A 23,757-nucleotide genomic window follows, 5' to 3' on the forward strand; every position below is an offset into this window, starting at 1 on the left:
ACTTCCATTACTTCTTGTCCTGCCCACCAGTGTTTTAGAGATTAAGTCAATCCTCTTTTCTCTGTCACAACCCCTCCAGTATTGGAAGATTGGTACCATGTCATCCTTTAATCCTTATTAGAATAGAATAGAATAGAATAGAAAATATGGAATGGAATGGAATAGAATAGAATAGAGTAGAATAGAATAGAATAGAATAGAAACAGGAAGAAGAATGGAATGGAATGGAAAATAGAATAGAAATAGAATGGAATGGAATGGAATAGAATAGAATAGAATAGAATAGAATAGAATAGAATAGAATAGAATAGAGCTGGAAGGGACCTTGAAGGTCTTCTAGTCCAGCCCCCTGCTCGAGCAGGAGAACTCATACCATTTCAGACAAGTGACTATCTAGCATCTCTTCTTAAAAACCTCCAGTGATGGAGCGCCCACGATTTCTGAAGGCCAGCTGTTCCATTGGTGAATTGTCCTCACTGCTAGGAAGTTTCTCCTTAATTCCAGGTTGCTTCTCTCCTTGATTAGTTTCCATCTGTTGCTTCTTGTCCTGCTTTGGAAAATAAGTTGACCCTTTCCTTTTTGTGGCAGCCCCTCAAATATTGGAATTGCTATCATGTCACCCCTATTTCTTCTTTTCTTTAGACTAGCCAAACCCAGGTCCTGCAGCCGTTCTTCATATGTTTTAGTCTCCAGTAACCTTTGTTACTCTTCTCTGCAATTGAAGTCCCCCTTCCTCCACTCTCTATTCTGCCTTGAGGTCCCACATGAATGGTGAGATATCAAAAACAATGTTGCATCAACGAAGGTGTTGGACTAGGGATGAAGAGATACAGATTCTACTCTGCCTTCAGGCACAATACCTTGCTCTTTGGGTCAAAGACCCTATCAGCCCTGCCTACCTCTCAGGGTTGTTGTTGATGAGAAAAACAGGAGATAGGAATGCAAGGCACACTGCCTTGAGCTTCTGAAGGACAGGTAAGAAATCAGAAACCCCACAAAATAAATGATGACATGTATATATATGAAGCTATTTCTTAGGTAAATGGACATGACAGTGTTCCTCAACTGGTTGGGTTGGACTGCAAGGTCTCTAATTCAGAAACTGACAAGACAGGGAATTATGGGTATTACCGTCCATCCTTCCTGTGGGGTGAGAAGGTGCAAACAGGCTAAATGGCCCAATGCTTAAAATCCTCACTGAAACTATCAGCAGAATATGGAGAATATCTCAGTGGCTTCAAGAGGCTGCTTACCTTGACCGTCACAGTTGGGTTCTTCAAAGGTATAAACATGGACTCTTCTTGCTGGTTATAATATTGCAAGGCTAAGTCGGTGAAGTTGCTAATTTCATCCTGCCCCATTTCCCGCAGGGAAGCAATTCGTTGCGCGATATTCTTCTCCAGCTCTTCGTCTGGGTTCACCGCAGAGGTTGAATTGTCTTCTGCTGAAAGTCTTTGGACAAGTAGGCAGCATGCAAAGAGCAGCTGCCAGCAGCCTCCCATGGTGCCAAAGCCAACACCACAACTCCTGTATAGCAATGGGCAGGCTGGGGGTGGGGGGCACTGACTGATATAGGTTCAGTAGCTCCACCCCCAAGTTCAGACAGCCCCGCCTCCCTGGAGACACACCAGAAAAGGTAGATGGTCATTTGGTGAAGGCATCTCAGGCTGGGCAGTCTAATGTCACTCTCCTAAAAGAAGGCTCGGTTGGCCATGACATTCTCTTTCCTTGGTCCAATCATGTGCCTTCCCTTCTAATGCACGGAACTGACCCCCCAATTGATTTCGTTGGGTGGGACATCCTGGAATTAGCCTTCGAAACCCAATTCTCCCGTTTTTTTCTCCCTGGGGTTAAACCAAAATTCAAATATATTCATTCCACACACAAGAGAGATAAGTCGATTTTGCTTGACCGGTCCCATCAGACCAACGTAAGGATTTTAGATGCTACCAAAGCAATCCTTCTAGGCGGTGTGTGGTGGGTTTTTTTTTTCCTTTAAATTTAAATTATAAGTTTAATAAAGAAGCTTGGCACTTTGGATGTAGACAAAAATGACATTCTCTTTTTTTTAAAGGAAACAATGATGTATCTGGTCCTTTTGGTTTGTATGTCAAATCCTATCACGGCCTTCCACGCCCACCTAAAATATCTCAGAGAAGTACATTGAAGAACAACAAAGAGAAATTAAGATTAATTTTTTTTTCTGACCCCTCTGGAAGGTTAAACAGGTGGAAAGGGATGAAAAGATTAGACTTGTGGTGGGGGGGGGGAGGAATGTTGGAATAGACATCTTAAGCAGGGATTTTTATGGGTGTCTTTTCATACCCCCTAGATCAGTGGTTCTCAACCTGTGGGTCAGGACCCCATTTGGGGTCGAACGACCATTTCACGGGGGTCGCCAAACAATGCAGTCTGCCATTTTTCCCCCCTTTTCCTTAGCTGTGCTACTCCCTTTTATTCTATTGGCTTTTGAAAGCCAATAGAATAGACTTTCTTGAATAGAGTCTAATTCTATTGGCTTTCCAAAGCCAATAGAAATTGTCCAGGCTGTCTCTGCCCTGCTGAGCCCGCCAAAAGTCCCATTCTGCAAACGGTGCTGCTGCACCAGTTGAGTAGTTCTCGACTTACGACCGGTTGAGTAGTCCTGGACTTACGACCGGTTGGGGGTCACGGCATTAAAAAGGTTGAGAACCACTGCCCTAGATGGAGGACAATCGGCCTTTTGGAGAATAATCCAATGTTTTTCCACGTCAAGGAGATTTTTTTTGGCCAGTGGGATATTTGTGCATTGGTCATCTCTAATGTGCTTAAAACTGCTCTGGGCAAATCTTTGCCAAGTCAAATCCAGGTGAATTGGTGCTTTCAGAAATAAAGCCTCTTGTTCATTGTTCTGCTTTGACTGTCTTTATTATGCTTGGCATCTTTTTCAAAAAACAAATGTTCTATAGGTGCTTCTCGGCCCTCAATGACTTCAAAGTATTCTGGCCAGAGCTGGCCATGCATGGCCCAGAAAGGGCCTCCTTGCCAGAAATAATAATATGCTGTCCAGAGAGAGGGGAGCAATCGGAGAAGCCCCCAAATCAGATTGGCAGAAAGTTTAAAGGCAAATCCAACACAGAAGATGCAGAGAAGGGTGGCCAAGAAAACGGATCCACTGTCAAGAGGTCAGAAGGGAAGGGAGAACTTTTGGAGGACTCCAGGAACAAGACTGTGGCTGTCTCAGTGTCCAAGTGTCGTTTTCCTGTGTAGAAAACCCCGTATTCAGATCACAGTATCTCCAGCTAGGTAAGCATGAAAAAGAATTCGGCCTCAAATAGGGAGAGGTCAGGGACAGCCAGCACAGAGAACACCAAGGACCTCACAGCGGAGAGAATTCTGAGCTAATTTGAAAATAAACAGTCTTTTCTTTCTTTCTTTCTTTCTTTCTTTCTTTCTTTCTTTCTTTCTTTCTTTCTTTCTTTCTTTCTTTCTTTCTTTTTCTTTCTTCATTCTTCCTTCCTTTTCTTTCTTTCTTTCTTTCTTTCTTTCTTTCTTTCTTTCTTTCTTTCTTTCTTCTTTCTTCCTTCCTTTCTTTTTCTTTCTTTCTTTCTTTCTTTCTTTCTTTCTTTCTTTCTTTCTTCATTCTTCCTTCCTTCCTTTTCTTTCTTTCTTTCTTTCTTTCTTTTTCTTTCTTTCTTTCTTTCTTTCTTTCTTTCTTCTTTCTTTCTTCCTTTTCTTTCCTTCCTCCTTCCTCCTTCCTTCATCCTTCCTTCTTTCCTTCCTTCCTCCCTCCCTCTTTCCTTCCTTCCTCCCTCCCTCCCTCCTTCCTTCCTTCCTCTCTCCCCCTGCATGTTCCTCCCTCCCTCCCTCCCTTCCTTCCTTCCTCCCTCCCTCCCTCCCTCCCCTTGTTTTCTCCCTCCCTCCCTTCCTTCTTTCAACTCTGTCAACTCTGCAACTCTCCCTCACTCCCTCCATGTCCCTCCCCCCTCCTTTTGTGTCCCCCCCCCCACCTCATACAAATGACTGAGCAGCATGCCAGGATTAAAAATACCAAAAAACGCAACCTATAACCTCTGGCACTCAAGGATAATAACCCCCTTTAAAAAAAAACCACACGACTAGAACATAGAATATGGAATTCTAGGACTAGAAGGGACCTTGGAGGCCTTCTAGTCCAACCCCTGCTCGAGGCAGGACACCTTAGGGTCTCCTGCTTGAACAGGGGTTTGAACTAGAACAGGGGTCCCCAACCCCTGGTCCGTGGACCGGCACCAGTCCGCAGCATGGCAGAAACCAGTCCACGCAAACAAGTGAAGCCCCATCCACAGGATGCAGGCACTATGTGAAACCAGACCCCCATCTGGTCCATGGAAGAACTTTTCCCCACGGAACCGGTCCCTGGTGCCCCAAAGGTTGGGGGCCGCTGTACTAGAAGACCCCCCCCAGGGTTCCTTGCAACTCTGTCGTTCTGTTATTCTTCTGCCTTGCCACTACACAAATTTGTGGTAGAGATGAAGGAAGAAGCCCAGCGTGGTCCCTGATTGGAGGGACAATGGAACCATGGGATGGACCTCAGTCCTTCCTCCCAGATTTTGCCAATGGGCGGGCCCAACTGGAAGGAGATGGGTTCTTCCAGCTGGTGGGCAGGGCTTCCTGAGAAGTATATCAGCCTTCATCCTCCAGCCAGGATCTTTGGCTTGTTTCAGCATCTCCTGGCCACCATGAGAAGGTCCTGGCTGGGTTTACAGCTGCTTCTCGGCTGCGTTCTGCTGCTGGCCGTGCTTGTGGCCAAAGGGAAATGTTGCATGGAAGAGGAGGAGAGTTCTTCCGAAGAGGAGTGTCATTGTGTAAAGAGGCATCGCTGCGTGGAAGAATGTTGTGAGAAGAGGTGCCACCACGAGGAAGAGCAGTGTTGTTGCGAGAAGAGGCATCATCACGAGGAAGAGCAGTGTTGTTGCGAGAAGAGGCATCATCACGTGGAGGATAAATGTTGCAAAAAGAGGCATTCCCATGGAGGAGGAGAAGAAGCCGACAAAAAGAAGCACCCCCACGTTGCAAAAAAGCGTCCTAAAAAGAGACACCCCCGTTTGGAAGAGTCGGAAGAAGCAAGTTCGGACTCAAGCGAATATTACAAGCACGTGGCAGAAGCAGAACAGAGGGACATAGCAGAACTGGCAGCTCAAAGCATGGATGCCGTGCGACACCACAGGAAAGAGCAAGCGATTGCCTACTACAACCAAGGAATCGATGGAGCCTACTACAAACATCTGGAGGATGCTCAAGTGGAGGTTCAGGTGAGCAGAAATACACTCGGCCAGCAAAGCCCCCCCCCATAACTTTATGTCCTTACAAAGTGTTACATATTAAGGAACATACAATTAAGTATATCATACCAAAGAATAGAATAGAATAGAATAGAATAGAATAGAATAGAATAGAATAGAATAGAATAGAATAGAATAGAATAGAACAGAATAGAATAGAATATGAAATAGAGAATGGAATGGAATGGAATAGAATAGAATAGAATAGAGAATGGAATAGAATGGAAAGGAATGGAATAGAATAGAATAGAACAGAACAGAACACAACAGAACAGAATAGAATAGAATAGAATGTGAAATAGAGAATAGAATGTGAAATAGAGAATGGAATGGAATGGAATGGAATAGAATAGAACAGAATATGAAATAGAGAATGGAATGGAATGGAATGGAATGGAATGGAATAGAATGGAATAGAATAGAATAGAACAGAACAGATTAGAATAGAATAGAATAGAATAGAATAGAATGTGAAATAGAGAATGGAATGGAATGGAATGGAATAGAATAGAATAGAATAGAATAGAATAGAATAGAATAGAATAGAATAGAATGTGAAATAGAGAATGGAATAGAATAGAATGGAATGGAATGGAATGGAATAGAATAGAATAGAATAGAATAGAATAGAATAGAATAGAATAGAATAGAATAGAATGGAATGGAATGGAATGGAATGGAATGGAATGGAACGGAACGGAACGGAATAGAATAGAATAGAAGTTGGAAGGGACCTTGGAGGTCTTCTAGTCCAGCCCCCTGCTCGAGCAGGAGAACCTATACCATTTCAGACAAGTTTATTGCAGATAGTCCTCAACTTACGACAACTGAGCCCCAAATTGCCTTTGGTAAGCAAGATGGTTGTTAAGCGAGTTTTGCCCCGTTTTACCATCTTTCTTCCCCCGGTTGTTAAGTGAATCACAGCAGTTGTTAGTTTAAGAACCCGGTTGTTCAGTGAATCGGGCTTCTTGGTTTGACTTGGCTGGTCAGAAGGTTGCAAAAAGCGGATCACGTGACCCCAGGACACGGCGACCATCATCAATATGAACCAGTTGCCAAGCATTTGAATTTTGATTCAATTTTCATGCCTAAGGCAGGACTAGAACTCAAAGCCTCTGGTTTCTAGTCTTCCACCTCCCTCTCATCACTTTTATGTAAAGCCTATTTATTCTTTTCGTTTTCTTCTCTCCATCAACATTTATTTCTTTTCTACGCCTGTGTGTGTGTGCGCAAACACTGTGCAAACTCTCCTTCCCTGACGGCTGAGACTGAAAGGCGCTCTGCACATGTTCCAAAGCAGCCCACCCTTACATCTTTTTTTTTATTATTATAAGTTTTATAAAATTTTACAATATAAACCCCTCCCACCCCTTCCCCCCTCCCCCACTTCCCAGAGCTGATTACAGGGTAACAAATAAACAAACATAACCTGTCTAACATAAGCCAACTATAGTATCAAACAAAACCATAACACACTTTAACTCCTTTTCAAAACAAATATTAACAAATTAAAACAAAAATAAAAATATAATTAAAACTATTAATAATTATCTAACATCTACAATATGCTAGATAATACTTATCAATTTCATATTTCTTTTGAATATAATCAATATAATCAATCCATCTTCTCCAAACAGTAATATATTTTTCTCGTGATTGATCCTTCAAGTAGGCGGAGATTTTCGCCATTTCTGCTAAATTAGACACCTTAAATATCCATTCTTCCAGAGTAGGCAGTGAGTTTTTCTTCTAATATTGCCCCACCAATAATCTTGCAGCTGTTATAAGATTCAACATTAAACTAATTTCTTTAACATCCAAATCTACAATAATACCCAACAAAAATAATTGCGGAGTAAACTTTCTCTTTCTCTTAAAAACCTTTTGAATATCCCACCAGATCTGAATCCAAAAAGCTTTAATATCTCTACAAATCCACCAAATGTGAAAATAAGTTGCATCTAAATTTCCACATCTCCAACATTTGGGCTGTAAATTCGGATACATGCGGGACAACTTTGGGGGATCCAAACGCCAAATGTAAGGGATCCAAATGCCTCCCTTACATCTTTAACTGTAACCGAGCCCTAGAAAGTTTGGGGGTTCGAACTGAACTCACCCCAACGCGGTACAAAGCGTCCTGGGGATTTTAAGGACGAGTGGCAGGTGCAGCGATCAATGTTCTGAAATGTGGGTTCTTCTTCTTCTTTGACACCAGAAAGCCATCGGGGTCATGGTCTACGTCAAGATGCTTTTGGGCAAGACCAACTGCACCAAAAACGAAGAGGAAGAGGCTGGCGTGGAGTATTCAAGAACCTACCTGGAGAAGGAGGGTTGCCAGCTTCTGCCACAACCGAATCAGGAGGTAAATGTCGCGAGTTCGAATCTCGAACAGTCTGCCCTGCCTAGCGGAACGATAGTCGGTTTTAAAGGGGGGTGGTTGAATAAGACTCGGTGGTCTGAAAATTTAGTGGGCCGCCCAGCTCACAAAATCCTCTTTCTTCTTTGGTTTTTAAAAATTATACAACTGCCCAACTCCAGGGAGCTAACCCTACAGGTAGTCCTCGACTTAAGGCCCCAGGGAAGCTTACAACTTCCTATGCTGAGCAAAACCGTTGTTAAATGTGTTCTGTCCCATTGTACGACCTTTCTTGCCCCAGTTGCTAAGTGAATCGCTCCAGTTGCACGGTTGTTAAGTAGTCCTCGACTTAAGACCCCAGGGAAGCTTACAACTTCCTATGCTGAGCAAAACCGTTGTTAAATGTGTTCTGTCCCGTTTTACGACCTTCCTTGCCCCAGTTGCTAAGTGAATCGCTCCAGTTGCACGGTTGTTAAGTGAATCTGGCTTTTCAGAGGGTCGCCAAAGGGAACAAGCGTTTGAATTTTGATCACCTAACCCTGAGGATGCTGCAAAGGTCATAACTACGAAAAATGGTCATAAGCAGTGCTTTTTTTCTAAAAAAATAAAAAGGTGTGAGAACTCACACACGTCATACAACCCGCCTTGCCTACCCTACAAGGTTCCATCTAAAAAAAGGTGCCGGAACTCCGTTCTGGGCGTTCTATGTGAAAAAAAGCCCTGGTCATAAGTCACTTTTTTCAGTGCTGTTGTAACTTCAAATGGTCATTAAGTGAACGGTGGTACATCGAGGACTCCCCGTGCGTGTCAAAACACAAGCAATGAACAATCAGGAAATAAAGAAGAGGGCAAAACATTTCATTTTAAGCGAAAGGGTGCTTCTTCTGCAGCAGAAATGGCGCAAGCCTCCCATAAACTATGATTAGCACATCACCATGTCACAGGATGGCGATGACGCTGTAAGGCCTGAATCCAACCTATGTGACCAAACTGACCAAAATCTTAGCCTGGATTCATGCAACAGAATCAGATGGGTGGCATATAAATTTAATAAATAATAATGGCATGAGCTTCTTTATTATTTTGACAAATAATCCAAGGCAGCGAACATATCCAAAACAACTTACTCTTAGCCGGCTTTCATGACTAAGGTGGGACTAGAACTCACCATCTCCTAGCGATTGGCCCAAAGTCACCCAGGTAGCTTTCATGGCTAAGGCGGGACTAGAACTCACAGTCTCCTAGAGATTGGCCCAAAGTCACCCAGGTAGCTTTCATGGCTAAGGCGGGACTAGAACTCACAGTCTCCTAGCAATTGGCCCAAAGTCACCCAGGTAGCTTTCATGGCTAAGACGGGACTAGAACTCACCAACTCCTAGTGATAGACCCAAAGTCATCCACTTGGCTTTTATCCCTAAGGTGGGACTAGAACTCACAGTCTCCTACTTTCTGGCCTAGTGTTTTAACCACTAGACCAAACTGTGCCACAAAACGCCACGACCAAAAGCAGCCTTGGTGCCTTGTGCAAATTTAGCAGCTAAATCTTCCAGTGATCCAGTCATGTTGTTTGAAACCAGGCCAGCTCTTCTCTCAAGCTTCCTGACCCAAAGCCCCAGCACCAGGGTCTTATCAAATGCCCCCCATTTTCTAACACTCTTTCTTTGCTGTCTTTAGAAACACAACTGCACCTTTGGTATCTTCGTTGACATGAGAACCGAAACGAAAGCTGTCGTCAGCCAGGACTGCATTATAATCCCAGGAATTAAACAATTTCCCAAACTTTTTAAGGGTCTCCCCTTCTGATGCTCAGTTCTGGGAGGAAAGCACCCCCTTTGCCTTCCCTCATAACCGCATAATCACTTAGACGCAACTACCCACCCTCCCGACTCGCCCACCCTGAAGGGAATCCAGTGCGCTCCCATCTCATCCCCTTCACAGCTCTGCCTTTGCCCTTGTTCTGAAATAGGAGAATAAAATTAAATTGCACAGATCTGGCTATGTGTTGCCTCTTCTTCAGTTATTGGGTCTTGTGGGACTGGTTGAAGGATGGAGCTGTACAACTGCATGATGGAGAGCCAGTGTTTTCAATTTGTGTGTGTGTGTGTGTGTGTGAATGTGTGCGATGACAAAGAGTCTGGAAGCTAAACCCTATGATGAACTGTGTGGGGGGGATGCCTGTAGGGGCCAGGCAGGATTGGGGGAGATCCAGGGGGTCTCTGGAGGGTGGGGCGGTGGGCAGGAGGCCCAGCATAGATGGGGGGGAGACATGCAATCCTAGTGTTGTGGTTCCGGCTAATGAAACATTCCAAAGAACTTCCAGGCATTTATTTTCCTAAAAGTCTTTTATTGTTACAAAATGTCAGCACAGGCACAAGGGAGGGATGCTAGGATCTAAGTTCTCTTCCTCTGAGCAGTCAAATTATCAGCATGTTCCCTCCCTAAATTAGCCGTCATATCTCACATTATCCAATTAGTGTGAAGGTCAAATGTTTTCTTCCTCTTTCTTTCCCGGGCTTTACCCCCAATGCCCCTTCTGCTCTTTATTAACCCCATATTTACCAGACAATTCTGCATATTATCAAAAGCAAGAATATACAATATTTGCAGCGTTGATACCTAGCTGGGGGGCTGGGGGGTCATAGCGCCGATGGGGATCCAGTTTTCCCTGCTCAGGGTGGCCTTTGGCTTAGTAGGTGTGGGCATGCTTTACACCTCTATTCGAGCTTGCTAGCTGGCCGCTTTGCCTCCTTTATGCCTGGTGGGGTTGCCGCTCTGGGCAGCGGCAAGCTGCTGGCCGTGGTGGTGTGTGTGCCACAAAAAAGACTCTTGAGTGTTGCCTCTGGCACGCATGCCATAGTTTTGCCACCACTGACCTATACCATCTCAGACAAATGGATGTCCAATTTCTTCTTCAAAGCCTCTAGAGATGGAGCATCCGCAACTTCTGGTGGCAAGCTGTTCCACTGGTTAATTGTCGTCACTGTTAGGAAATTTCTCCTTAATTCCAGGTTGCTTCTCTCTTTGGTCAGTTTCCATCCATTGTTTCTTGTCCTGCCCTCTGGTGTTTTGGAAGATAAGTAGACTCCCCCCCCTCTTCTTTGTGGCAGCCCCTCAAATATTGGAACGCTGCTGTCATGTCCTCCCTCAGCTTGGAGACCTCTCTCTTTTCCCTCAGCATGGCTGGCTCAGGAATTCTGGGAGTTGAAGTCCATAAGTCATAAAAGAGCCAAGGTTGCCTACCTCTGGCTTAAGGGACAAATAATTGTGTTCACCAGGGGACAGAACAAACCCGTTTTATGGATTCACCCCATCCTTTAAGCCAGGAATAGGCAACCTTGGCTCTTTTATGACTCGTGGACTTCAACTCCCAGAATTCCCGAGCCAGCCACGCTGAGAGGAAAGGGAGAGGTTGCCATGCTGAGCCATGCTAGCTCAGGAATTCTGGGAGTTGAAGTCCACAAGTCATAAAAGAGCCAAGGTTGCCTACCCCTGGTCTAGGCTATGTCTTAATTTCACCAAAATCTTTGAGGTTCCCAGAAGGCCAAAGTTTCAGATCTTTCTTCAGACAGTGAAAGGGGGACTTTTTCCTAATGTTGTATTCTAGAAAAGCATGACTCTAGAAAGATGTTGAGACTACAGAAAGAGTGCAGAAAACATGATTTGAGGGCTGGAGATTAAAACATACGAAGAACGGCTGCAGGAATTGGGTTTGTCTAGTTTAATGAAAAGAAGGTCTAGGGTGACAGGACAGCAGTGTTGGAATATTTGAGGGGCTGTCACAAAGAAGAGGGGGTGTCAATCTATTCTCCAAAGCACCTGAAGGCAGGACAAGAAGCAATGAATGGGAACTAATTAAGGAGAGACACTAACTAGAACTAAGGAGAAATTTCCTGACAGTCAGAACAATTACTGTAATCAGTGGAACAACTTGCTTCCAGAAATTGTGGGTACTCCATCATTGGAGGTTTTCAAGAAGAAACTGGAACAGCCATTTGTCCAGCATGGCACAGGGGTTCCTGCTTGAGCAGGCGGTTGGACTAGAAGACCTCCAAGGTCCCTTCCAACTGTTATACAGCTGCTGTTACCTTGTGTAATCTAGGAATGTGAGATCACAACAACCAGGTGAGTCAGCCATCTGGACTTCCAATCCCACTGTTGAAAGAAAAATCAGGCCCAGTTCCAAGCCGGGAGTAAATAAAATGGAGGCTGCTTAGAAAGAAGGTTCCAGTTTATTGAAGAGCAGAATCTACAACAGCATGTAGTTCTGGGACAGCTGACCCGGAAACACATGCTATTGGTGGTTCTGCTCATCAATAAACTGGAACCTTCTTTCTAAGCATCCTCCATTCTATTTACTCCTGGCTTGGAACTGGACCTGATTTTTCTTTCAACACACAGGAAGACCCAGTTAGAAGAAGCCAGCCTGGCTGATTTGGGGTTTCAGTAGGACACTATCTAGCTCAGCGTTTCTCAAGCTTGGCCACTTTAAGATGGGTGGGCTTAGCTCCCAGAATTCCCCAGCCAGCATGGGAATTGAAGTCCATATATCTTAAAGTGCCCAAGGTCGAGGGACAGCCCTGATTGTGATGCAACCTCTCCAGCCTCCTTTCAACAAAGCAACTTTGTACACCTCTGTTGTTGTTGCCTGGCACGGCCCTTCCTGGCACGCTTCTCCTTGTGTCTTGTGTTCCCCCCAAGCATCAACCCAGGTCTTTGAAGTCAAGCAAAATTAAGCCCAGGTCAGTGGAATGGGTAGATTTCTGAACAATGAAGAAGGGACACCATTGATTGGGATTTGTGTCGGCAAGGTTTTGGCAAGCGCATTATTTTGGTCTGATGAAAGGTATCCTGTTTCCAAGTGCTCCACAGTCCAAAGAAAAGTTCAGGTGGGTCACGAAGCGTTTGGCTGAAGCCAAAGTCAACCTTGCACTTTCTGCGGTTTCTGATGCTAAATGTCACTGCCCTTCAGTGTGGTTCCTTCTACAGCTGTCTGGCTCTGGTGTGCGGATTGACCAAGAGGCTACCATAGACAATCCCTGATTGTGCTTTGTGTTCAAGCTCAGGGTGAAATGATGTAATGCATTTTCTCTTATAAAGCAGGTGTCCTGGGTAGCACAGACCTGTATTCCCTCCCTCCCTTCTTTTTTCCAACCTATATCCTTCCTTCTTTCCTTCCTTCCTTCCTTCCTTCCCTCCTTCCTCCCTCCTTCCCTTCCGCACTCACCTCACTCACTCACTCACTCACTTTTCCAACATATCTCCTTCCTTCCTCCCACCCTCCCACCCTCCCTCATTCACTTTTTCCAACACAGCCAAGCTCCCACCCAATCAGTTCACACCCCCACTGGCAGTTAAAAGGAGGAAACAGCTATGATCACAAATTCCTCCTAGAAGCACGAAGCCAAAAACATCAGCCTGAAGATGACGGAGGCTGCATGTTAGGTAGCTGTATTAACCTCTAGGCCACAGGTTCCCCCTCATGCCTGTTAGCAGAATCCAGGGAGGATATATGTTGGGTGGAGCACCCGGTCTACCAAATACAAAGCAATCTGCTCTGCATTTCGCTCCAGTCTAGGAGCAACTTTTGCAGGCATTTCGCTCCAGTCTAGGAGCAACTTTTGCAGGCAGATGTCTTTACTGTGACTTATATATATATTATTCGGATTTTCTCTCGTGTAAAATTGGAAGTGTCTTGGCGACGTTTCAATGAAGTCCCATTCGTCATCTTCAGGCTGGTCTTTTCGGGAGGGAAGGAGGGAGGAAGGAGGGAAGAAAGGAAGGAAGGAAAGAAGGAAGGATATAGGTTGGAAAAAAGAAGGGAGGGAGGGCATACAGGTCTGTGCTACCCAGGACACCTGCTTTATAAGAGAAAATGCATTACATCATTTCACCCTGAGCTTGAACACAAAGCACGATCAGGGATTGTCTATGGTAGCCTTTTGGTCAACCCGCACACCAGAGCCAGACAGCTGTAGAAGGAACCACACTGAAGGGCAGTGACATTTAGCATCAGAAACCGCAGAAAATGCCAGGTTGACTTTGGCTTCAGCCAAACCCTTTGTGACCCACCTGAACTTTTCTTTGGACTGTGGCTCACTTGGAAACAGGATATCTTTCATCAGATCAAAATAATGCGCTTGCCAAAACCTTGCCGACACAAATCCCAATCAATGGTGTCCCTTCTTAATTGTTCAGAAATCTACCCATTCCACTGACCTGGGCTTAATTTTGGTTGACTTCAAAGACCTGAGTTGATGCTTGGGGGGAACACAAGACACAAGGAGAAGCGTGCCAGGAAGGGCCGTGCCAGGCAACAACAACAGAGGTGTACAAAGTTGCTTTGTTGAAAGGAGGCTGGAGAGGTTGCATCACAATCAGGGCTGTCCCTTGACCTTGGGCACTTTAAGATATATGGACTTCAATTCCCATGCTGGCTGGGGAATTCTGGGAGCTAAGCCCACCCATCTTAAAGTGGCCAAGCTTGAGAAACGCTGAGCTAGATAGTGTCCTACTGAAACCCCAAATCAGCCAGGCTGGCTTCTTCTAACTGGGTGTTCCTGTGTGTTGGTGTTGAAAGAAAAATCAGGTCCAGTTCCAAGCCAGGAGTAAATAGAATGGAGGCTGCTTAGAAAGAAGGTTCCAGTTTATTGATGAGCAGAACCACCAATAGCAGGTGTTTCCGGGTCAGCTGTCCCAGAACTACATGCTGTTGTAGATTCTGCTCTTCAATAAACTGGAACCTTCTTTCTAAGCAGCCTCCATTTTATTTACTCCCGGCTTGGAACTGGGCCTGATTTTTCTTTCACCAGTGGGATTGGAAGTCCAGGTGGCTGACTCACCTGGTTGTTGTGATCTCACATTCCTAGATTACACAAGGTAACAGCAGCTGTATAACAGTTGGAAGGGACCTTGGAGGTCTTCTAGTCCAACCGCCTGCTCAAGCAGGAACCCCTGTGCCATTCTGGACAAATGGCTGTTCCAGTTTCTTCTTGAAAACCTCCAATGATGGAGTACCCACAATTTCTGGAGGCAAGTTGTTCCACTGATTACAGTAATTGTTCTGACTGTCAGGAAATTTCTCCTTAGTTCTAGTTTTTTTTTTTAAATATTTTTTTATTTTTTCAAACTCTCCCCCATACATATACCGTAATACTTATCAGATATTAACATACATTCCCTCCACACTCACATACAGATACTTTTAACAAAATGAAATAAATACATACACATAACTTTGGTGTTGCTCGACCATTTCCCCTTTCACCGTATCCACACTCCTTCTTCTTTACCTTCTTTCTCCCTTTCTTCTCTTCCCTACTTCCCTCTTCTTCCTCTCCTCTCCTTCACCACTCTCCTCCTCCTTAGTTCTAGTTTGTGTCTCTCCTTAATTAGTTCCCATTCATTGCCTCTTGTCCTGCCTTCAGGTGCTTTGGAGAATAGATTGACACCCCCCCTTCTTTGTGGCAGCCCCTCAAATATTCCAACACTGCTGTCCTGTCACCCCAGGCCTTCTTTTCATTAAACTAGACAAACCCAATTCCTGCAGCCGTTCTTCGTATGTTTTAATCTCCAGCCCTCAAATCATGTTTTCTGCACTCTTTCTGTAGTCTCAACATCTTTCTAGAGTCATACTTTTCTAGAATACAACATTAGGAAAAAGTCCCCCTTTCACTGTCTGAAGAAAGATCTGAAACTTTGGCCTTCTTGGAACCTCAGAGATTTTGGTGAAATTAAGACATAGCCCCCCAAAACAGCTTGGAAACCTCTCAATTTCCCCTCAGCATGGCTGGCTCAGGAATTCTGGGAGTTGAAGTCCACCAGTCATAAAAAAAGCCAAGGTTGCCTATTCCTGGCTTAAAGGATGGGGTGAATCCATAAAACAGGTTCATTCTGTCCCCTGGTGAACAGAATTATTTGTCCCTTAAGCCAACCTTGGCTCTTTTATGACTCGTGGACTTCAACTCCCAGAATTCCTGAGCCAGCATGGCTCAGCGGAAGCATCAGGATCAGCGCCGACCTCCAGCCGAAGAAGCGCTGATCCTGGCACTTCTGCTGAGCCCTGACAGCCCTGCAGCTCCAGCCCTCTCTCTCTCAGGCTTGTGCGGTGCTGCCACCGGTTCAGCTCATTCCCTTCCCCACTACTTTTCTGGGATGGTCACGTACCACCTGCCAGGTGCCAATGTATCACAGGTGGTACCCGTACCACTGGTTGAAAAGCCCTGATCTAAGCAACCCCATCAGTGCTAGAAGAGAGTGGGATTTGTGGAGAGGAGGAGGAGGAGGAGGAGGAGGAGGAGGAAGAAGAAGAGGAGGAGGAGGAAAGGAAAAGGACTGTGGCGTCTTTGGCGTTCTCTGAGCTTGGTGGTTTTCTTGCTGACATTTCATAGCCCATCTAAGCAACTTCATCAGTGCTAGAAGAGAGTGGGATTTGTGGAGAGGATGAGGTGGATGTCCTTGGTGCTCTCTGAGCTTGGTCATTTTCTTGCAGACATTTCATTATCAGTCTAGAAGATAATAAAATCGATGCATTGACGATATTACCTTGGTAATGAAATGTCTGCAAGAAAACAACTGAGCTCAGAAAGTATTAAGGATCCCACCGTTCTCCAAGAAATCTTGAAAAGTTTGAAATCAACCTGCAGTGCCACCTAACCATGGCCTTCTGCACAATGTAACAGTGAGATCGTGCTATATCATACCTCAACCAGCCTGCCAAGCATGAGCTTCCAAGCTAAACATCAATCATACCTGCGGGGGGGGGGAGTGTCAGGAAAAGGCCCATTCAGACAGATGGTGTGCTTCTGAATGCGCCTTGCAAAAAAAAAATAAATTTGCCTGAGATTCTTCCCAGAAGATGGAAGACAGCTAAGCAAAATGATGTATAATTTCAGAAATGCTTAGCCTCCTGTCAAACTCAACCTCCACCAGTGAGTCGGAAGAAATGTTTAAATAAGAGAAGAAAGGGAAAAGGTGAACATTCGGGCGAGGATGTTCTGCTTGACCAACTCTTCTGTTTGGACCACGTTTAGCAGAAGTGATCCAGCCTGAGAAGGACGCCTTCTTCTGGATTCAAGGGTGGAGCTTCCTGGAGGGTGAGGCTTCTTCAGAGGTATATCAACGGGCCTCCCCCTCCAGCCCACGGTTTCGACCTTCAGTGCATCTCCTGTCCATCATGAGGCGTTCCCTGGTGGGCCTTCAGCTGTTCCTGGCCTGTGTCCTGGTGTGGGGGACCTCGGTGGAGGAGGAGAAAAAGGAATGTTGTGGACCAGGAGTGCCCCCAGAAAAAAGTTGCTGCCCTAAAGAGAACTCCACTTCTCAAGAACCGGCAAAAGAGGGTCCAGAGGAACCCAATTCGGAAGAACTGGAAGAAAACGCAAAGGAGTATCGCGAACGGATGCAGCGCAACAGTGAAAGCTCCTTTGAATTCACATTCTTGAAGGAACAAGCCATGAATTACTTCAACAAACGCAACCCTGATACTTTCTACAGACCTATAGAAGATATCAATATCAAAGTGCAGGTAACCCAAGGGACAGCCTTGCAAATGGGCCCAGGTGGGGATGATGGATTATGCGTCCAGAGAGGAGTTTGGCTACCCCTGCCCTATCCCAAATTAGCACCCATCCACCTGTCATTGGCCTGCTTCCACTCCAAAAATGAGTCCCAAGAACAGTCCTTCAGGTGTGCATTGTGTCAAGGCTGCTAACATCGGATGGTCTTGCTTGCCATATATGAAGAAGCACACATGTTTTATTTAGCCTGCATATCACTTCTAGAGTTAAAGCAGACAACGCTAGCCTAGCGGGTGGGAAAGTATGCTAGTTAACCATAACAATATTTCAGTACGGCATTGCCAAGGTCAGCTGTAACCGGAGGAGTTACGGGAGGGACAGTTCACACTTCAAACTAATTGGAGAACGTGATTGATGACTGTAAAATGAAGGAGTGAGTTATGCTTTGTTACGGGTGATTGAAAGGTGGGAGGATTCAGTTTTTGGCTTCATTATGTACGTGCCAAAGCTATGTAGCAATAAAAGGATTCTTTAAGGTAAATAAAGCCTCAAAGTTCTTTGAAAAGCTGCTTCTTTTCGGAACCATGACACATTGCTTGCCAGTTCAGAAACAGCAGTTAGATTTGTTTGTTTGTTTCTTTTTTTTAAACCCTGTAATCAGCTCTGGGAAGTAAGGGGGGAGGGTATGGGAGGGGGGAGGTAGGGGGGGATTTCATATTGCATCAAAATTTGTATAAAACTTTTCAATTAAAAAAAAAGAAACAGCAGTTAGACATTGCAAGGAGATATTGTCTATGGCAGTGGTTCTCAACCTGTGGGTCGGGACCCCATTTGGGGTTGAACGACCATTTCACGGGGGTCGCCAAACAACGCGATCCGCCATTTCCCCCCCCTTTTCCTTAGCTGTGCTGCTCCCTTTTATTCTATTGGCTCTTGAATAGAGTCTAATTCTATTGGCTTTCAAAAGCCAATAGGAATTGTCCAGGCTGTCTCTGTCCTGCTTTGGCCCCCGCCAAAAGTCCCATTCTGCAAACGGTGCTGCACCAGTTGAGTAGTCCTCGATTTACGACCGGTTGAGTAGTCCTCGACTTACAACCGGTTGGGGGGTCGCGGCATTAAAAAGGTTGAGAACCACTGCTCCAGAAGTTGTGGCTGCTCCATCACTGGAGGTTTTTCAAGAAGAGACTGGAACAGCCCTGTGTCTGGAATGGTACAGGGTCTCCTGTTGGAGCAGGGGGTTGGGCTAGATGACCTCCGAGGTCCCTTCCAACTCTGTCATTCCGATCCTTCTTCCAGAGCGCCGTTGGCACTATGCTGAGCTTCCCGCTATTTTTGGTGAACACCAATTGTACCAAAGAACAAGGCCGAGAGTCTGCAGTCCCGTGGTACAGGCGTCGATCCTCAAAAGCGGCTCTGTGCGTGGCTTTGCCCAAGCAGGAACAGAAGGTGAGGTCACAGCCCACGTCCGTGGGACCCTGTTGCCAAGGTCGCCCGTCTGGGTAGCGCTGGCATTCTTTCACAGTCTGTAAGTCTGCATAGTGGCTCTCCAGTTCCAGTACCGGCTGCAGGTAAGGGGGTGTCTCTGCCATGGTTCCCGGACTGAAATATTCCAGAAGAAACCAAGAAGCTGGAGAAGAACAAAAGACCTCAGTTTTAAGCAAACCAGGACCATCTCTGTCTCTCCAGCGTCAGAAGCATCAACTGAATGCTTTTGTAGAAGTGCTGCCCTAGATGGGGGGGGGGGCGGTGGGCAGACGGGGGACAGGATATAAGGGAACACCCCTACCTCTGTGCTCAGAGAGCTTAAGGCAGTGGTTCTCAACCTTTTTAATGCCGCGACCCCCAACCGGTCGTAAGTCGAGGACTACTCAACCGGTCGTAAGTCGAGGATTACTCAACGGGTGCAGCCCCGTTTGCAGACTGGGACTTTTGGCGGGCTCAGCAGGGCAGAGACAGCCCGGACAATTCCTATTGGCTTTGGAAAGCCCATAGAATTAGACTCTATTCAAGAGAGCCTATTCTATTGGCTTTCAAAAGCCAATATTTATTTATTTGTTTATTTGTTTGTTTGTTTATTTATTTATTTATGAGACTTATATACCGCTTTAAGTGCAAGCACTCTCTAAGCAATGTACACCAGTAAGCAATGTATATATATATACAATAGAATAAAAGGGAGTGGCACAGCTAAGGAAAAGGGGGGAAAAAATGACGGACTGTGTTGTTTGGCGACCCCCGTGAAATGGTCGTTCGACCCCAAATGGGGTCCCGACCCACAGGTTGAGAACCACTGGCTTAAGGGAAGATGGGTTGTAAGTCCAGTTCGGATAATTTCAATATTGATAGGGCCAGTTCAGTTTGCTGGCGAAGACACCACGCTAGAAACCGGAAGACACTGAGTTCTAGTCCCTCCTTAGACACCGATTGGGTGACTTTGGGCAGGATAACATTGGGCCAATCACCAGGAGACGGTGAGTTCTAGTCCTGCCTTAGGCACGAAAGCCACCTGGGTGATTTGGGGTGAATCACCAGGAGACGGTGAGTCCTAGTCCTGCCTTAGGCACAAAAGCCACCTGGGTGATTTGGGGTGAATCACCAGGAGACGGTGAGTTCTAGTCCTGCCTTAGGCACGAAAGCCACCTGGGTGATTTGGGGTGAATCACCAGGAGACGGTGAGTTCTAGTCCTGTCTTAAGCAGGAAAACCAGCTGAGTAACTTTGTCTGAGCCCTACTCACCTCACAGAGTTGTTGTTGTGGGGAAGACAGGAGGAGATTTCGCAGAGTGTGAGATTTGGGGGTGGTGTCTATAAAAGAGCTAATTTGCACCCCAAATCCCCCAAATCCCAATCTCCTTTGAAAGAAATGTCAAAACCCAGTTCTACCCCAAACTGGAGGACAAATTGCAGGATCCCTTTTTGGGGAAAGCTAATTTTTTGTGGCTTGAGTGGATGAGCAAACAGCTGGAGAATTCAAGAGTTTGTCTTCTCCAAATCTGACCTTCCCCATCTGTGTATTTTCTACTCCAGTTCTCCGCGCTGGGCTCTGCTTTATCAGACCAAAGAAGTCACCACTGTGTTCCAGATCACATCTACAGTGATCTTTGAAGATGGAGTGTATGTGGCTGATAGAGCAGAGCTGATTCCATTAATCCTACCTACTACAGTGATTACTTGAAAGGGTGGTTCTTATGAACCAATACGGCTGAGAACCAGATAGGTTTAGTTTTTACACACACACACTTAGAGTGTTCACAGTGATGTGAATTGATTTAATTTTTGTTGCTTTGTTTTGCTCAGTTTTTAGACACATGTTGGTTTATCTTCCCATGAGTTAGAAGCCTGGAGGAGAATCTTTAATCAGGAATGGAATAGAATAGAATAGAATAGAATAGAATAGAATAGAATAGAATAGAATAGAATAGAATAGAAAATATGGAATGGAATAGAATAGAATAGAATAGAATAGAATAGAATAGAATAGAATAGAATAGAATAGAATAGAATAGAATAGAATAATGGAATGAAGAATAGAATGGAATAGAATAGAAATAGAAATAGAATAGAATAGTGGAATGAAGAATAGAATAGAATAGAATAGAATAGAATAGAATAGAATAGAATAGAATAGAATAGAATAGAATAGAATAGAATAATGGAATGAAGAATAGAATGAAATAGAATAGAAATAGAAATAGAATAGAATAGTGGAATGAAGAATAGAATAGAATAAAATAGAATAGAATAGAATAGAATAGAATAGAATAGAATAGAATAGAATAGAATAGAATAGAATAGAATAGAATAGAATAGAATAGAATTCTTTATTGGCCAAGTGTGATTGGACCCACAAGTGTGATTGGGATCCCCAATTCCCTAACTCATTTTCTCCTTCCTCTAACCATTCTCCCAATTTCCCAGAAATGGAAATGCAGAGTTCATATGTTTGTCGATGCTCGGAGTCGACAATCCGCCGTGGTGAGGCAGGACTGCGAGCCGGTGGTGGTTTGGGAAGACTCCACGGACACGGTGGATGTGGACCACTTGATGGATTTTTCGGACGGCCCTTTCTTTTGATGTCTCCCCGTTTCGTCCATCGTTTCCGGGAAATCGCTTAGACGCAAGGCCTCAAAATTCTTCCCTGGAAAAAGGGATCTAGTGCAGCTCCACTTCAGCCAAGAATCCCCGGTAGTTCTCTGTCCCTTTCCTCCCCAAATAGTTGTGAAGATTAAATTGCATAAACGTTGCCTTGTTGTTGTTTAACGGTGTGGTCAGTTCTTCGTTGTGAAGCTTGGGCTGCCTCGCTGCTGCCTAGGCTGGTGAAAATCACGGGAAGGGCTTTGCCTTTGAATGCAGGGGGAAAATGTCTATAGGAGTCCTGGACATACAACCGGTCACTTAGTGACTGTTCAAAGTTATGACAGACCTGGAAAAAAAATTACGACCCATTCCTAAGTTCGAACAGCTGCTCCCCCCTCCCCCTGCAGTTATGTAACTGCATTTTGAGCACTGGATAACTAACCACATTTAATAGAATAAGAGTGTTGGAAGGGGCCTTGGAGGTCATCTAGTCCAACCCCGTGCTCAGGCAGGAAACCCTATATCATTTGGGACAAATGGCTGTCCAGTCTTTTCTTAAAAGCCTCCAGTGATGGAGCACCCACAACTTCTGGAGGCAGGTTGTTCCACTGGTTAATTGTTCTAACTGTTAGGAAGTTTCTCCTTAATTCCAGGTTGCTTCTCTCCTTGTTTCCATCCATTCTTTCTTCTCCTGCCTTCTGATGCTTTGGAAAATAAGTTTTCATGGCAGCCCTTCAAATATTGCTATCATGCCACCCCTAGTCCTTCTTTTCTCTATTCCTGCAACTGTTCTTTGTATGTTTTAGCCTCCAGCCCCCTAATCATCTTTGTTGCTCTTCTCTGCACTCTTTCTAGAGTCTCAGCATCTTTTTTGTATTTTAGTGACAAAAATCGGATGCAGCATTCTAAGTGTGGTCTTACTTAAATACTTAATAAACACTGAAATACTTATGTCAATATTTAAATACTTACGTAAATATTTACGTAAAAACATACATTGCATAAATACTTATGTACTTCCATATAATACTTCCATAAATACTGCTTTTAAGGCCTTTTGCAGTGCCCTTCAGTGATGTGACTATAATTTATGACATTTTTGCTTCTGCTTTTTGGCAAAAGAAGCCCTGATAGCGAACAACAATGGCTTTGTTTTACGACCACCACATTCCCTGAACGACTGCCAGAAAACACTTGTAAAATCAGATTGGTCCCAGTGAGTGACCCACTTTACGACTGCTACATGTTAGCTTAATAACTGCTGCAAAAAAAGGTCATTAAATCAGGTCAATCAGGTGGGTGATCTGCTTTACGACTGTCACCACTTGCGACCCTAATGAGCAGGCTCCATTACGGTTGTAAATCAAGGACTACCAGTATAGTGGGGGAAATTGGTTTAGCATGATGTGTGAACGTTGGATTAATTTATCAGTGTAATGCAGGAAAAAAAAATAATTAGGAAGACTTCTCAGTTACAGATAGTCTTCGACTTATAACCGCAACTGGGCCCAACAGTTCCGTTGCTAAATAGGACAGTCGTTAAGTGAATTTTGTCCCATTTTTACGACCTTTCTTCCCACAGTTGTTAAGCGAATCACTGCAGCTGCTAAGTTAGTAACAGGGTCGTTCGATGAATCGGGCTTCCCCGTTGACTTTGCTTGTCACAAAAAGGGGATCATGTGACTTCAGGACACCACAACCGTCGTAAGTACATGCCAGTTGCCAAGCATCTGAAGTTTGATCATGTGACCCTGGGGGATGCTGCAACAGGCATAAGTGTGAGAAACAGTCCTAAGTCGCTTTTTCAGTGCTGTTGTAACTTTGAACGGTCACTAAATGAATTCTTGTAAATTCTTGTAAGTCACGGATTACCTGTAACCCCAGATAATAAAGTCACTGACTTCAGTTAGTGCTTCTTGGTTCTTGACTGACACCACAAAAAATTCCAGAGCCTTAGCTACAGAGTAAAACACTTCCACAAGATGGCAATAACAAACCACCCCTAAATTGTTGCCTAAGAAACCCCACAGGTGGGTCCCTTGAAGTGAAGCTCCCTTTAAAGCAGCGGTTCTCAACCTGTGGGTCGGGACCCCATTTGGGGTCGAACGGCCATTTCACGGGGGTCGCCAAACAACGCAGTCCGCCATTTTTTTCCCCCTTTTCCTTAGCTGTGCTCCTCCCTTTTATTCTATTGGCTTTTGAAAGCCAATAGAATAGACTCTCTTGAATAGAGTCTAATTCTATTGGCTTTCAAAAGCCAATAGGAATTGTCCAGGCTGTCTCTGCCCTGCTGAGCCCGCCAAAAGTCCCATTCCGCAAACGGTGCTGCACCCGTTGAGTAGTCCTCGACTTACGACCGGTTGAGTAGTCCTCGACTTACGACCGGTTGGGGGTCGCGGCATTAAAAAGGTTGAGAACCACTGCTTTAAATGAAATTGCACCTGTAATAGGATCCCACAGCAACCTAAGCCTACCTTGCAAGGCTGTTTTGTATTACTAGGCGC

The 23,757-nt window shown here is 44.9% G+C and overlaps 2 protein-coding genes across 2 annotated transcripts; both read left to right on the forward strand.

The window, feature by feature from the left end:
- Positions 1–4,655: 4,655 nt before the first annotated feature.
- LOC120314953 lies at positions 4,656–9,656 on the forward strand. The gene is made up of 3 exons (XM_039358546.1): positions 4,656–5,273; positions 7,525–7,671; positions 9,340–9,656. Exons 1-3 carry the CDS (start codon positions 4,701–4,703, stop codon positions 9,466–9,468), a joined length of 849 nt encoding a protein of 282 aa, XP_039214480.1. The 5' UTR covers positions 4,656–4,700; the 3' UTR covers positions 9,469–9,656.
- A 7,133-nt stretch (positions 9,657–16,789) lies between these two features.
- Positions 16,790–21,436, forward strand: LOC120314955. The gene is made up of 3 exons (XM_039358547.1): positions 16,790–17,185; positions 18,474–18,623; positions 21,095–21,436. The coding sequence occupies exons 1-3, from the start codon at positions 16,838–16,840 to the stop codon at positions 21,248–21,250; spliced, it is 654 nt and encodes a 217-aa protein (XP_039214481.1). The 5' UTR covers positions 16,790–16,837; the 3' UTR covers positions 21,251–21,436.
- The last annotated feature ends 2,321 nt before the right edge of the window (positions 21,437–23,757 follow it).

The sequence above is a fragment of the Crotalus tigris genome, unplaced genomic scaffold (assembly GCF_016545835.1).
Source record: "Crotalus tigris isolate CLP2741 ecotype Arizona unplaced genomic scaffold, ASM1654583v1 scf7180000019021.11574027:1482141, whole genome shotgun sequence".
In the NCBI taxonomy this organism is placed as follows: Eukaryota; Metazoa; Chordata; class Lepidosauria; order Squamata; family Viperidae; genus Crotalus; species Crotalus tigris.

Bases quoted from the DNA above. Each gene is read 5' to 3' on its own strand.
- LOC120314953 (XM_039358546.1), top strand. From the start codon at position 4,701: ATGAGAAGGTCCTGGCTGGGTTTACAGCTGCTTCTCGGCTGCGTTCTG. The intron at 5,274-7,524 runs GTGAGCAGAAAT...CTTTGACACCAG, and splicing joins ATGCTCAAGTGGAGGTTCAG to AAAGCCATCGGGGTCATGGT. The intron at 7,672-9,339 runs GTAAATGTCGCG...TGCTGTCTTTAG, and splicing joins TGCCACAACCGAATCAGGAG to AAACACAACTGCACCTTTGG.
- LOC120314955 (XM_039358547.1), top strand. From the start codon at position 16,838: ATGAGGCGTTCCCTGGTGGGCCTTCAGCTGTTCCTGGCCTGTGTCCTG. The intron at 17,186-18,473 runs GTAACCCAAGGG...TCCTTCTTCCAG, and splicing joins ATATCAATATCAAAGTGCAG to AGCGCCGTTGGCACTATGCT. The intron at 18,624-21,094 runs GTGAGGTCACAG...CCAATTTCCCAG, and splicing joins TGCCCAAGCAGGAACAGAAG to AAATGGAAATGCAGAGTTCA.